General features: G+C 41.4%; 1 protein-coding gene across 7 annotated transcripts in view; it reads right to left on the bottom strand.

The window, feature by feature from the left end:
• The window catches only part of LTBP1 (latent transforming growth factor beta binding protein 1), a 456133-nt gene that overhangs the window by 20896 nt on the left and 419110 nt on the right, over positions 1-16127 (bottom strand). For all 7 annotated transcript variants that reach the window (XM_018055104.1, XM_018055103.1, XM_018055102.1 and 4 more), the window contains one exon: positions 15689-15859. In XM_018055104.1, the coding sequence (XP_017910593.1) occupies positions 15689-15859 (171 nt within the window). The remainder of the gene's footprint in view (positions 1-15688; positions 15860-16127) is intronic.

The following is a 16127-nucleotide window of genomic DNA, read 5'->3' as shown; positions in this document are numbered from 1 at the left end:
CCCTTGGACTGCAATTAGATCCAACCAGTCCATCCTAAAGGAAATCAGTCCTGAATATTCACTGGAAGGACTGATGCTGAAGCTGAAATTCCAATACTTTGGCCATCTGATGCGAAGAACTGACTGGAATGAGCAAGACTGAAGGCAGGAAGAGAAGGGGAAGACAGGGGATGACATGGTTGGATGGCATCACTGACTCAATGGACAGGAGTTTGAGCAAGCTCTGGGAGCTGGTGATGGACAGGGAAGCCTGGCGTGCTGCAGTCCATGGAGTCGCAAAGAGTCAGACAAGCAACTGAACTGAGCTGAAATCTGTCTTTGAAACTTGTGGCTGTAATATGAGGTAATCACCACCAGAGGGCACTGCTGCCTGCATGTGGTGCTCACAGGGTGTTTCCAGATGACGACTGACAATCATGAAATTGATTGCACTGTCGGTAAACATGGACAGTCTAACCTCATTCATTTTCCTGCTGAGGAAACTGAGGTCCAGAGAAATGTAACAATATTCCAAAAGTCAAATCAGGATAAAATTTCAAAATATTAAGCTTTTTTTAAAATAAAACTAAATTATTAAATTCTAAGGGTAAAAATAATTGAGCTTTACGTTTTGGAACCGTTCAAAAGTCTCTTGATTAATATCCAGAAGTATAGATCTCAAGGTTATGAAATATATATATACTGCTGAATCATCATCTGAAGAACACTGTCTAGGTAACTAATGTAATGTGAAAGTACCACTAGAGGGGCCTGGCGGGTTACACTCCACTGGGTTGAGAAGAATCGGACACTGAGCACACACACAAACATAGTAAGTGGAATAGATATGTATTTCACTTACTTACAGGAAACGCAATAAACCTGCAAATCAAAACTGAACTATTTTAAGCGCTGTAACTCTTGGTTTATAACTTGCTCTTATATTGCATTTATCTTCATCTGAAGTGACTCTTCTTACCTACCCCTCTGATTCAGAACCAGATACAGTCCTAGTAGCTCTTCCTTCTGTCAGTGACTTATTTGGCTACTATGGTAGGCACTGTAATTATGTTGTGAATAGTAACTTCTAGGGTTGAACAGTGTACAACCAGCGTAACTGTCCACAACAGCCACTGAGACCCAGAGCTCAGACAGAAGCATAAAGGAAAGCCTTCTTGTGCCCTCAAGCCTCCCCATGAGCTCATCTTTTGTAATTTCTTGCTTAAGACCCTGGGTTACTGATGCTGAGCAAAACTATGATCATCCTAGTTTCTGCTCCTTGCAGATTTATGCCAACTCACTTCCTAAGCACTTCCTGATGCTTTCCTCCCAGTCAGTAAGAGGTACAGTCTGTCTGCATGAAGGGGGAGGAGACAGACTTTCCCTCATCCTTCTTCTGCCAGGCATGCCTGCTCTGGTCATGAGCTGAGCACATAAAAGGCATGGGCAGCCAGCGGCTTTTTTCTAGCCATAGTTGTCTTACAAGGTCAATTAGGAAAGGGTCAAAGTAAACACACCATTATTTGACTTCGAAACCTCAAACAAAGAATCGGGCTTTAAGCAGTTACAGTGATTGTTCTCATAGTCTCATAGTCTCACTCAGCACAGTTCATTTTCTTACAGTACCTTTCAACTATTAGTGAAGAGAGAGAAATGCTCTCTGCAAAGTTTATTTAAAATACATGAAAGTAAAGCTTTCACTAAAGAGCAAATCAACTCATTCAGGGTAACACCAAAAAGGTATTTCTAGAAAATTGAATGCCTACTCATAATCTCTGATTTCAGTTTTAACTGGCTAAAAATTTGATTTGAGATCAGTTAGATTGCTTGTTAATGAAAAATAAAAGTGTTGCTTTTTGTAATCAGATTTGGTTTGATCCCTGGGTCAGGAAGATCCCCTGGAGAACGGAATGGCTACCCGCTCCAGTATTCTGGCCTGGAGAATTCCATGGACAGAGGAGCCTAGCAGGCTGCAGTCCATGGGGTTGCAAAGAGTCAGACACAACTGAGCGACTTTCACTTTCACTGTTCCTTTTATGTGCATGTCTTATTTTCTCTACTTTAGCTCTACATTATGAAGATCCTAATAGATCAGTGCAATTATATTCATAATGCAAGCTATCCTCCAGTCAGAATATTTTCAGTAACAAAGCATGGCCAAATACCTTCTTACCACTACAATGTAGTATATAGCTCTTAAGAAAACAAGCTTTGAATAAAATGGATACTTCAAAGTTCAAATCATACACAAACTAAAATTTCAGACGTGTTATTATTATCAACTTTCCATCTGTCCATCAAATGTCCCCCGCATTTAACTGTCCTATATTGTTGAGGCCACTGAGACAACAGCTTCAGCCTGCTGGTCCTCCTCAGCTGGCGTCTGGAACCCCTGCTGACTCCTGCTCCAGGGAACTGGGTTTGCAGTCCACTTCCAGGACACTCCTCCCAAGTTCATTCGCCAACAGTGTAGCAGGAAATGGAGTAATTTTTCCCCCTTTATAAGGGGTCCACCCCACCTCCGCCTTTTAACTTTCTTTGCTGAGACAAACCCTGTTTCCTGTGCTAGTATCAACGACTGCAATGCGATCATAACCTGAACGTGACTTACTTGCTCACGGCGTTCTCTAATGCACCTGCCTAAGACAAAGTTGTTTCAAAAAACCCATATTTTGGCTTCATTTCTAGTGTTCTTCTCATGCACAGTCCCTATTTTTGTGCCTGGCCTTTGTGTCATTCATCCTGTTTATTCTCGCCCTTTCACAAGTCCAGTGTCTCTTTCCTGGTGGAGTGTTTACTGTCCCACCTCCTCCCTGCGCTTCTCCAGCATACATCTAGGGAAGAAGGAGGAACCACGCTTCGCTCCAAACTGAAAACAAAGGCCCTTACTTAAGGATGTGTTTGTACAGGATGGTAACGGGAACTGCAGGAGGTCTACAAAAGGCAGATATTTTCTTTAGCTGGTTCTCAATCTTTTCTTCAATCCCAGTTGTGATGGCTAATGAAAGAAGGAAAGTGAAGTCGCTCAGCTGTGTCTGACTCTTTGCGACCCCATGGACTGCAGCCGACCAGGCTCCTCCGTCCATGGGGTTTTCCAGGCAAGAGTCCTGGAGTGGGGTGCCATTGCCTTCTCCAGGGGATCTTGCCGACCCACGGATCGAAGCCGGGTCTCCCACATTGTAGGCAGACGCTTTTATTGTCTGAGGCTAATACGTGTTAAATCAGCCAGGCCATGGAGTGCCTGGATGTCACTGTTGAAACATTATTTTGAGGGGTCCCTGGTGGCTCAGTCGTAAGGAACCCACCTGCTAATGCAGGAGGATGCAGGTTCAATCCCTGGTCGGGGAAGATGCCACATGCTGTGGGGCAGCTAAGCCCATGCTCCACTACAAGAGGAGCCACCACAATGAGAAGCCCGCACAGCCCAGCTAGAGAGTAACCCCCACGTGCCACAACTAGAGAAAAGGCCATGCAGCAATAAGATAAAAATAAATAAATATTTTTTAAAAATCACGTTTTTGGGTGTTTCTGGAATGGGATCAACACTGACATTGGTGTGTTTGAGTAAAGCAAATTACCCTTCATAAAGTGGGTAGGCCTCTTTCAATGAGTTGATGGCTTCATTAAAACAGAAAGACTGGCCCTCCTCTGAGAAGAATTCCACTGCCCAACCACCTCTGCACTTTGGGCTCCTTCTACAAAACCAGCTCTTCCTGATGGCTTCTGACCTGGAACTTCAGCTCCCCTTGGGCCTCCACAGCATCAGGCCACTCTATAGATTTTGGATTTACCAGCTTCTATAATCACGCCAAAGAATGTTCAAACTACTGCACAGTTGCACTCATTTCACATGCTAGCAAAGTAATGCTCAAAATTCTCTAAGCTAGGCTTCAGCAATACATGAACCATGAACTTCCAGATGTTGAAGCTGGATTTAGAAAAGGTAGAGGAACCAGAGATCAAATTGGCAACATCTGCTGCATCATAGAAAAAGCAAGAGAATTCCAGAAAAACATCTGCTTCATTGACTATGCTAAAGTTCTTTGACTGTGTGGATCACAACAAACGATGGGAAATTCTTCAAGAGATGGGAATACCAGACCACCTGACCTGCCTCCTGAGAAATCTGTATGCAGGTCAGGAAGCAACAGTTGGAACCAGACATAGAACAATGGACTGGTTCCAAATTGGGAAAGGAGTACATCAAGGATACATATAGTCACCCTGCTTATTTAACTTATATACAGAGTATATCATGCAAAATGCTGGGCAGGATGAAGCACAAGCAGGAATCAAGACTGCCAGGAGAAAGATCAATAACCTCAGATATGCAGATGACACCACCCTTATGGCAGAAAGTGAAGAACTAAAGAGCCTTTTGATGAAAGTGAAAGAGGAGAGTGAAAAAGTTGGCTTAAAGCTCAACATTCAGAAAACTAAGACCATGACATCTGGTCCCATCACTTCATGGTAAACAGATGGGGAAACAATAGAAACAGTGACATCAGTGGCTGATGGTGACTGCAGCCATGAAATTAAAAGACGCTTGCTCCTTGGAAGAAAAACTATGACCAACCTAGACAGCATATTAAAAAGCAGAGACATTACTTTGCAGACAAAGGTCCACAGAGTCAAAGCTATAGTTTTTCCAATAGTCATGTATGGATGTGAGAGTTGGACCATAAAGAAAGCTGAGCACCGAATAATTGATGCTTTTGAACTGTGGTGTTGGAGAAGACTCTTGAGAGTCCCTTGGTCTGCAAGGAGATCAAATCAGTCAGTCCTAAAGGAAATCAGTCCTGAATATTCATTGGAAGGACTGATGCTGGAGCTCCAATAGTTTGGCCACCTGATGTGAAGAACTGACTCATTGGAAAAGACCCTGATGCTGGGAAAGATTGAAGGCAGGAAGAGAAAGGGACAACAGAGGTTGAGACGGTTGGATGGCATCACTGACTCAAAGGACAGGAGTTTGATCAAGCCCCAGGAGTTGGTGATGGAAGCCTGGCATGCTGCAGTTCATGGGGTTGCAAAGAGTCAGACGTGACTGAGTGACTGAATTGACTGACAATCATGTGAGCCAATTCCTTAAAATGAATGAATTTAGCAGTCAGTCAGTCAATCTCAATCTCACTCTCTCCCATTGGTTCTGCTTTTCTGGAGAACCCAGACTACACCACCAAGCTGTCCTTATTGGGACAGGGGAAGTTTGTCATCGTTGCGGTAGGCAATCTCAATAAGGTGAGCACATACCTTCAGCAGAAGGTACCTAATTCTTAACAGGAGTTTTGATCCCTGGGTTGGAAAGATCCCTTGGAGAAGGGAAAGGCTACTCACTCCAGTGTTCTGGCCTGGAGAATTGCATATACTACAGTCCATGGGGTTGCAAATAGTCGGACACGACTGAGCAACTTTCACTTCCACGTGTAGGTATAGAAAAGCTTTTATTAATGCTATCTTCTCTATTATTTCCTCGAAAGTCACTGCAGTGGAAGATATTGCTTATAAAAACAATGCACATTAGGAATACTCGGGATCCCCTGTTAACCTGGAAACCCAGAACGTGCCTTGTGTATCACGTACACGGCTACTTAGACTCAAACTGTGAATACACACATCTCATGTCCTGGTCTTAATTCTCTAATAACTGACAATCACTGTCATGAATTTTCCTTCCCAGCGTCCTCAGTTGCCCTAAGATGGTAACGCTGCTATGAAGATAATGACATACATTAAGTCTAGAATATTAATACTTTACCGTTAAGGTTTGAGAGTAAGGGTTTTTTTGTTGTTGTTGCTATTTAATATGTCTAGAATGTTTAGGAAAACCATATACTAGATAATCTGACAGACCTATGACCTCAATTTTGAAATATGTAGGATTTTTATGTTGCTTGAGAATTAACAGAACTCTATTAGGTCAGTAAATACTATCTAAATTCATTAGGGAATTCAATTTGTTGCATTTTAAGTTTAGTTTATTAGCTTTATAAGAGCTGCTTAAATACTTAAGAAAATGCTTGTTAGGATTATAGGCTGCCCTTTCAGCTCTATAAAGTACTTGAGAGAAAATCAAATACATAAAGTTTATACATTAGAGGCCAAAGTGTTAAGAGATTTAATTAACAAGAATTTTGATATAGAAATAACTCTCAAGGAAAGTTTAATCTGTTCCTTGAGATATATAAACATCATAAAATAAAAATGGATCTTACTTTATATAAAAATATTAGATTTATAAACAGAAGGACAAAATATTTAAGTCGAACTTAAAGTCTTAGGTAAGTCTAGATTTTAACGCTGATCAATTGAATATACTGAATTCCACTTTGCATACTTCCCTGGTGGCCCAGTAGCTAGGACTCTGCGTTCCCAAGGCTGGGGTAGGGGGTGGGGATGGGGGAGGGGGGTGTGGGGTTTGATCCCTGCTCAGGGAACTAGATCCTGCATGCTGCAACCAAGAGTTCCAATGCTGCAACTGAAGGGTGCACATGTCGCCAAGTTAAAAAAAAAAAAAAAAAAAGATCCCACGTGCCACAACTAAAAGATGAGGCCCAACAAAAACCTCAACCTTGACCAGTCTTTTCCAGGCCCCTCTCAGACATCCTAACCACACTGGCAGCTCGGGAGCCTCAAGGGACATAGAAGCAGCAGCTTCTTTCGGAGGCTGCTGAGGTGTCTGGCTCTGTGTCAGTCCCCAAACGCACTCCTGCCCCCGCATCGTCTTTGACTCTTGCCTACTTTCAAAGAGATTTCTAGCACTGTATAGCAAGGTGACAATGGGGAATAATCTTTAGCTCAACTCACTTCCTGGAACAAGATTTGATTTATAATCATTGCTAACACCTACGAAGCATTTCTTCCATGTCAAACATCTCACAATGCATGATCACATTTTTATCCCTCATTCAATCCTGAGGCAGATGTTGGACTGCTATTTTACAAAAACGGGGAAACTAATGTAAGGATCACATTAAACACCAAGGTTCTATGTGCATAATTCACTACTTAAGCCTTTCTAGTAAGAAAAGTATTTTCGCTCTTTTCAGGAAAGTAAGGAAAAGCCTTCTAAATAAATGTAAAGCATCTTCAAGAAGAAGAAATATAAATTGCTTATTTGCCATTTCATACCGTATTCAATTTAATCTAGTTCCATAGATACCAAGAATTTTGTCTCAAAAAAAGTGGACCACTTACCGCTGAGAGTATGTATACTCTATACACATAGAGTGTATATATACGGCAGCCACTCGATTGAGGAGATCTTTTGTCTCTTTCCAGTTTGATTTAAATTCTCCACTATAGTTTATTAACAGCTAAACTTTCTTTAATCATCATAAGCAGGATCTATGATCACAATGATAAATGCTCGCATACTTACAGAGTATTAATTACTGTAACCTCAAAAGAGTTCTCAACTTGGGATAAAGGAAACTGAAGTAACTGGTCCAGTGCAATCGACAGAAGCAGTGCCAACAGCAGAACGAGATCCCTGGACTGCCCAAGCCACAGGCGGTGACTACGCGCTGTGCCTCACTTGCAGGATGTTCCAGAGTTATTACTAACGTTCTTTGGAAACATAGTTCTTGGAAAAGCCTTTAAACCGTGACTGCTGAAAGGCCTTTTGCAACCACTGCCCAATTACAATATTTTTTCAAGTTTAGTCCGTGAGTCAAATCCTTGTCTTCCTTCACACCTCCAAGGGTATTATGAAACTTGTTACACTAAGATCTTTGGGAACATGTACGAGCCAGGCATGGATATGGAAGAAATCACTAGCTCGACTGTTCAAAGAGAGATTCCAGCTAACTTCACTCCTGCAAAACCATATTAAAAAAAATTGGGGGTAGAGAAGTTATAAGGAAGTATGAAAAATAGCGTGGCATAGGAAATGATGGATTTATTAAAAAAGGATGTCACCTGTGCATTTAAATGAGCAGTACTAAGGAATGAACTTCTAATTTAGCAATACAGCATAACTTTGTCAGTTCTACAGAATTTTACACTTCCTGTAAATACAAACTGTATATCTGTTCTAAAATTTATGGCCTAGATGAAACACAGTAGGGTGTTCAAGCAAATAATGAAATGAAGGAAAATGTAAATAATTTAACTGAAGCTGAAAACAGATAACTATAAATAATTTAGATTGCATTTCAGACATGGTTCTTAGTAACTGCACTCTGCATATAATAGTTCCCTAAACATGTTGTTGAGTTTTTAAAAAGAAAGAATTAGACACAAATCCATATTAAAATCTATAGAATTCTCTACTGACAGAACTGATTTAAAATCTTTCTTATGCGGTAATGATTATATTTTTCTTCCTGGCCCTGAAGTGGTTGAGAGCATGGAGGCTGATGCCTGGATGTGACTCCACCACTCCCAGGTATCTGACCATGGTGGGCAATGTAATAATCTGTATTCCTGCAACGAGAATTTTCAAATCAAATCTAACCTGTATATATCTGTATCTTTAAACAGCTCTCCAAGCAAAACAGAGGATCCATGCCTCTGCATTTCTATTAATAGCAGTTATTTTTCAAAGCCTTTGTCAATTTCTTTTGTGGTACTTCAGTTTCCTTGGAGATTTTTTTTAAACCCCACTGTCACCTTTCTATGCCTGACATGCATTAAGTTATTACTTCAGAGATGACACCATCCTTATAGCAGAAAATGAGGAGGAATTAAAGAGGCTCTTGATGAAGGTGAAAGAGGGCTTGGCTTGGGTTCCCAAATCATTGTGGACAGTGACTGCAGATATGAAATTAAAAGATGCTTGCTCCTTGGAAGAAAAGCAATGACAAACCTAGACAGTGTATTAAAAAGCAGAGACATTATTTTGCCTACAAAGATCCGTATAGTCAAAGCTATGGTTTTTCCAGTAGTCATGTAAGGAAGTAAGAGCTGGACAATAAAGAAGGCTGAGCACTAAAGAATTGATGCCTTTAAACTGTGGTGCTGGAGAAGATTCTTGAGTGTCCCTTGGACAGCAAGGAGATCAAACCAGTCCATCCTAACAGAAACCAGTCCTGAATATTCACTGGAAGGACTGAAGCTGAAGCTCCACACCTGATGCGAAGAACTGACTCATTGGAAAAGAGTCTGATGCTGGGAAAGATTGAAGGTGGGAGGAGAAGGGGACAACAGAGGATGAGATGGTTGGATGGCATCACGTACTCAATTGACATGAGTTTGAGCAAACTCTGGGAGATGATGAAGGACAGGGAAGCCTGGAGTGCTGCAGTCCATGAGGTCGCAGAGTCCAAAATGACTGAGTAAACAGAGGTTAAAACACCGGTGGCGCAGTACACTGTATCAACCAATAGGTGGCGCTCTCTCGACACACTAAGTCTCCCCTCAAGATTTCTTAACTTCTAAATTGTAGATTGGACTTATATCAAGACTTTATCAACTCTTTATGTTCAGTTTTCTCACAGTAAGTCTAATTATTTTAACAATTTCCTTAACAGAAGTCTAATTATTTTAACAAGATAACCACAAGCACTGGGATCTCTGACCACTTGAGATTCCAGTGTTCCAATGTGTGTCTCATTTTCTTTCATTTGCAGGTCAATTGGTTTTTATTTCCATAGGATAACAGCAACCTATATATAATGCACATTTTCTCAGAAAATTTCACTTTATATTTTTAAGAGTAGCAGTAAATAAAAAACATTAAAGGTTTATTTAGATAAGTGCTAGGCATCAACAGTTTAATTCACTGAGAATTACTGACTCGTTTTAATCCATTAATTCATCAAATCTATGTGCTTGACTCTGATACAGAGTCTAACTTGGCTAAGCTCACTGTCTGGCTCTAAAGCTCATAGATTTTCTCTTTTAGCACACAGCAGGGTGAGGAGATGGAAAAAAAAAATCCCAGCTTTTTATTTTTCATTATCACTTTTATATTCTAAGTGATACGGTTTATCTGTGATGAGCTGTGAGACCTTGGGGCAGCAGGAACTGGAGTGACACTAGGGGCACAGATTGTGGCTGAAAGCACGGATGCCAATGCCTGGATTTGAATCTGCCGTTTCCTGACCATGGCAGTTAATATGATCTGTGCCTCAGTTCCCCTCTCCTCAAAAGGAAGTAATTATATACCTATCTCACAGGATGGCTGGGATAATTAAGTATCTTAATTGATGATAAGCATCCTGAACGTGCCTGGCGTTGAGCAATACACGTAAGCTACCATCGTTTTTTATTCGGATGGAGACCCAGAAAAACCAAGCTATATAAAACTCATATGCCAATAAACTCCAGATGTCAGAGTTCATGACTTCCTTCTAGCAGGACACTGAAAGTTTACCGAAAGATCGAACAATGGGCACCCTCTGTCGTTCATAACATGGATACAACGGTTGGTCTTTCCTGACTCGGTTTTCCAAATAGCTCTTTCTCTTGGAGGCTGGCTGTGATAGCATGATAAGGAGTCCAGATGTGATGGTCCTCCCAAAGCAGTTCAGCACTTCCCTCCCCAGTCAAGACAAAAAAAAAAAAAAAAAAAAAAAACATTTTAAGAACAGTCAGGATTAGAGGTTACTAAGAGGGGAAGGAGACGAAGAGGACCCCAGGGCAAGAATAAGAGAAATTCCAGAACTGAGGAAGGGGAGGCTGTCCGTACACAACCACTTCAGCAAACTCACCACAGTGCCGCTCTCAGCCCTCTGAAACCTTTTCCCCAGGCCTGGTGTTTGGCCTCCCAGACTGGAGCTGAGATGTAAAAGGGGACCCCAAGCAGCCCCAGAAATGCACTGAATGCTATAACAAGGCAAATCTCATGTAAAGGTACCCTGACACAACCCATCAACCTCCACTCCCTCCCTCTGCAGGTGGTACCAGTCTGCATATGGTACCAATCCACATGTTGCCATCGAACTTCAGAGAACACTATTTAGGGAGCCACTCCCATCTCCCCTAACTACCAGAATCCTCAGATGCAGTTGCTGCCTTAGCAAGAATTAGTGCCCATGACCTATTGGACCAGAAGTGTGAAAGCCTGTTCTGGAGCCAAGGCTTTACTTTGCACTGCACTTTAATGCTCAAAGCTGATGACAAGCACTGCGATTTATTCCTTGAATTCCTCCAGCACTGTTTCCATCAGTAACTAATTGTTCCCCAAAGCAGTGCTGCACTCCTTGGGAAACTGGAAGGCTCAGTGACAGGCTGGGATTCACCCAGGGCTTTTATTAACGGATAGACAATGTGGTCCTTTCTCAACTATCATATATCCCTCAACAGCATCATTTAAAAGGTTCAGCAGCAGAACAAGCAAATCAGTTTTAAAATTCACACACTCTCTGCTTCCTCTCTGAAAAATTGGTAACAGCATTAAAGGCAGTTTTAACAAAATGAGGTTGAATGCTGCAGGTGTCTCAAGAACCTTGCTAGTGTGGTCCAAGGACCAGTAGCAGTTGCATTGCCTTGGGACTTAAGAATGTAGAATCCTGGCCACCTCCCCTCTAACTAGAAACTAGAATCTGTCTTTTTTAAAAATAAGACTGTCATGTAGTTGGCATGCCCATTAATGTGGATGAAGCAGTGGTTCGGAAGAGAAAGTTTTATATGAGGATATTATTTCTGCATTTGTCTATCCTTAATTCATGTCCAGATGCTATTAGGTAGTTGTGTACTTTATAAGAACATTATTATTTACTATATTTATTAGGGTGATCTTCAGTGTTACCGTTGTAATTGCTGTAGGCTGCCACAAACTCCACCCATCTGAGACAGCAAACTTAACTGAATGTTGAGACAAAGGACTTGGAATATCACATAAAACTAGTTGAGAAAACAGCAGGGGGCTTGACAGGATTGACTTCAATTTTGAAGTAATTTCAACATTAGGTAAAATGCCATTAAACAGCATTGCATACTCAAAGAAATCATTTGTAAAGAGAGAATCAGTTGAGATGGCAAACTTCACTGTTGTATTCTTTTAAGAAATTGCCACAGTCACCCCCGTCTCCAGCAACCATCCCCTCATCAGTGATCATCCATATCAAGGCGAGACCCTCAACCAGCAAAAAGATAACTTGCTGAAGGCTTAGATGATGGTTAACATGTTCTAGCAATACAGTGTTCTTAATTAAGGCGTGCACTTTTTTTTTTTTAAGTACACTTAATAGACATAAATACTTTACAATGTGAATTTAAGTTTTATGTGCTCTGGGAAACCAGAAAGTTCAGGTGACTTGCTTTATTGCAATGTTCGCTTTATTGTGGTGGTCTGGAACTGAATCCATAATATCTCCAAGATATGCCTGTACAGATTGCCAACATCCACTAGATCATAGAAAAAGCAAGAGAAATCCAGAAAAACATCTGCTTCTGATTTATTGACAACACCAAAGCCTTTGACTGTGTAGATCACAACAAACTGTGGAAAATTCTTCAAGAGATAGGAATACCAGACCACCGGACCTGCCTCCTGAGAAATCTGTATGCAGGTCAGGAAGTAACAGTTAGAACTGGACATGGAACAACAGACTGGTTCCAAATTGGGAAAGGAGTATGTCAAGGCTGTCACCTTGCTCATTTGTCACCCTGCTTATTTAACTTATATGCAGAGTACATCATAAGAAATGCTAGGCTGAATGAAGCACAAGCTGGAATCAAGATTGCTGGGAGAAATATCAATAACCTCAGATATGCAGATGACACCACCCTTATGGCAGAAAGTGAAGAGGAACCGAAGAGCCTCTTGATGAAACTGAAAGATGAGAGTGAAAAAAAGTTGGCTTAAAACTTAACATTCAAAAAACTAAGATCATGGCATCCGGTCCCATCACTTCATGGCAAATAGCTGGGAAAATAGTGGGAACAGTGACAGACTTTATTTTCCTAGGCTCCAAAATCACTGCACATGGTGACTGCAGCTATGAAATAAAAGACGCTTGCTGCTTGCAAGAAAAGCTATGACCAACCTAAACAGTGTATTAAAAAGCAGAGACATTACTTTGCCAACAAAGGCCCATCTAGTCAAAACTATGGTTTTTCTAGTAGTCATGTGTAGATGTGAGAGTTGGACTATAAGGAAAGCTGACCACCAAGGAATTGATGCTTTTGAACTGTGGTGCTGGAGAAGACTCTTGAGAGTCCTTTGGACTGCAAGGAGACCCAACCAGTCAATCCTAAAGGAAATCAGTCCTGACTATTCACTGGAAGGACTGATGCTGAAGCTGGAATTCCAATACTTTGGCCACCTGATGCAAAGAACTGACTCATTGGAAAAGACCCTGGTGCTGGAAAAGATTGAAGGCAGAATGAGAAGGGGACAGAGGATGAGATGGTTGGATGGCATCACCAACTTGATGGATATGCGTTTGAGCAAGCTCTGGGAGTTGGTGATGGACAGGGAAGCCTGGCATGTTGCAGTCTGTGGGGTCACAGAGTCGGACATGATTGAGCAACTGAACAGATGCCTGTACATACATAAAACAAAGCCTGCATATCCATTTAAAAGTTACCATCTTTCACCAGTTCTATGACACCCTAGACTGTAAAAATATATCCTGATATAATAGACATTAAGATGTGAAAAAATAGCTTGTAGCCATTAATAGATGCCAGTTATACAATACCCCCAATTTCAGGGATGCTGAAGAGTAAACCAAAAAACAACATGGGCCTAAAATCAATGACACAGATTTCAGTTTTAAATATTCTCTTAAATATAAGTGTATAATAACTAATATAAAACTTCAGAAATAATCGATACATAGAATTAAAGACTTGGATGATGAAAACACCAACTGTTAAGAGTGAACACCTTCAGAGGTACAAGCTATTAGGTATAAAATAAGTCATAAGCATATACTGTACAACAGGGGGAATATCACCAATTTTTCACAATAACTATAAACGGAGTATAACTTTTAAAAATTGCACATCATTATATTGTACACCTGTAACTTCTATGCTACATCAACACTATACTTCAATTTAAGAAAAAGAGTGAACATTTTCAAGGAGGAGTCAGTTGTGATGGGGTAGGTAGAAGGGGACACAGCCTCTTAATTTTTTCGAAGTATATATATACATATATATATATTTTAAAGTAAACAATAAAAATACTTTCTAAGTAGAAAGAGCTGAGCTATCCAAGCATCATGAGAAGATGACTCAGGTCATGTATATTATATTCACCTCCTCAGATTTCATCTTCCTCTCCTTGTGGCATCTGCCAGGAACAGAGGCAACAGTGATGCTAATAATGTGCCACACTCCTGGTTATTCTGCCCCACCTAAATCCTCCTAGTTCTCACAACAACACAAGAGTCATGCCTTCACTTTATAAATGAGCTGCACTGGGTGAGGTTCTTTTTCCCCAGTTTATGCCGCTGCCATGGGCAGCTCTGAATTCCAGACCCAGGTTTTCTGGCCCCAGAACCCACCCTCTTTCTGTTTCTGGGCTACTAGCATTACCATCTATATCTTTATCTGCTTGTTCTTCTCGCTTTGCTATTCCTTTTCCTTTTACAGCATTTCAAATTACTTTCTTTTTTATGCTACCTTGGTTTTAAGTTATTTCCAAGCTAAAAAGCTAATTTATTAAATGATTGGAATATTACATTCTAACTAAAAATTAGAGCATTTCCTCTTTCCAAGCAGTTCTTTCCCTCTTTGCCATTCTGATAATTTGTTCATTATGAACTCCTGCACTTTATACCCACACAGTATTTTTCTGGCTTTAACAACCAATTCTATAGTCAAAGACAAAAATGCTATACCAAAGACTTTCAAGTGCTTTCCTTTAACAGGCAATAAGAAGCTGTAGTGGTAAGAAGAGATATAGGTGATCAGCACAGACCCCAACAGTCACCAAGCAGCCCAGCCTGGAGCCCTGAGTTGGTACCTTCAAGCCCTCCTCCCGGATTGAAGAGAAGGGAGGAAACTGAGAGCTTCGCTGATCCCATTTTTTCCGTTTGACCCCAGGTTGAAAACTTGAAGGCCTTCGCCAGTGGCTCAGCAGCAAAGAATGCGCCTGCAATGCAGGAGCCACAGGAGACATGGGTGTGACCCTTGGAGCTGGAAGATGCCCTGGAAGAGGGCACAGCAACCCACTCCAGTATTCTTGCCTGGAGAATCCCATGGACAGAGGAGCCTGGCAGGCTACAGTCCATATGGTTGCAAAGAGTCAGACAAAACTGGGGTGACTTGGCATGCACATACTACAACTTGAAAGTCAGAAAGGTTTGTTTACTTTATACTGTTTTCCTTCATGGTTCTAACCCTTCTGTGGAGACGGGGAACCCTTCTCTCCCACAAAGAGGTTGACATAAACACTTGAGCTTTGACCTATGGAGAGTGTCTAGGCCCTGACACTTTTTGCTCTAAGCAGAAACTATCAGAAGTGAGAAGGACTGTAGGAAAAAAAGAAATATCAGGAAATATAAATTCTCAAGACCTATGCCACCAACTGCTAAGATGCATTACATTTCTTTGCGTCATTTATCATTCTTTGGAGGGAAATAAAATGAGGGTTTCAAAAATTAATGACGTCTGGATTGGAGGCAAACCAGGAGTCAGATGTTATGTAATCTGCTCCCGTAATGTGTGCACGCACACATACCCCTCTGATGAAAGTAAGACATCAGGAGTGAAGGTATTTAAGTAAAAGAGAATTATCAGCTTCCAAAGGAGGTAAGAAGAACTGGTTTCCAAACACCTCCAGCAGAAGGACTTGGTAAGGGCTCACCTGAATCCTTCATGGGACACAGGGCGCACTGCATGCCCCAGGCCTCTCCGTACAAACAGCAGCACTCCGTGTACGTCGTCTGCTTGCCGACGAGAGGCCGGCTACACACATACTCGTCACTCAGATGTTCCCAGCACAGATCTTGGTAGACATCGGTTTCTTCAATTTGTTCTGAAAGGGAAGACATGGTTCCATGACAATTGCACTGCTATTCCGATTTCAGAGACACTGTGGTAGAAGCCAGCGAGTCTCAAAGTTTCCATCCTGATTTCTAAGCGTGACTTCCAAGTGCAAGTCTGAAGCCAGCCTGGTCTTTCCATGGATCAGACCTCTGTCATCTCCAACTGGGTGTCATTCCATCAGCTGAAATTCAACCTGCCCATCATGTTCCAATTAAATCCTTCTCTCTGTAGCTTCCACATTATGTAAAACCCTCCAC

The sequence above is a fragment of the Capra hircus genome, chromosome 11, assembly GCF_001704415.2.
Source record: "Capra hircus breed San Clemente chromosome 11, ASM170441v1, whole genome shotgun sequence".
NCBI classification, from domain to species: Eukaryota; Metazoa; Chordata; class Mammalia; order Artiodactyla; family Bovidae; genus Capra; species Capra hircus.
The sequence above is the reverse complement of the archived record's forward strand: the minus strand, read 5'-3'. Positions and strand labels throughout refer to the sequence as shown.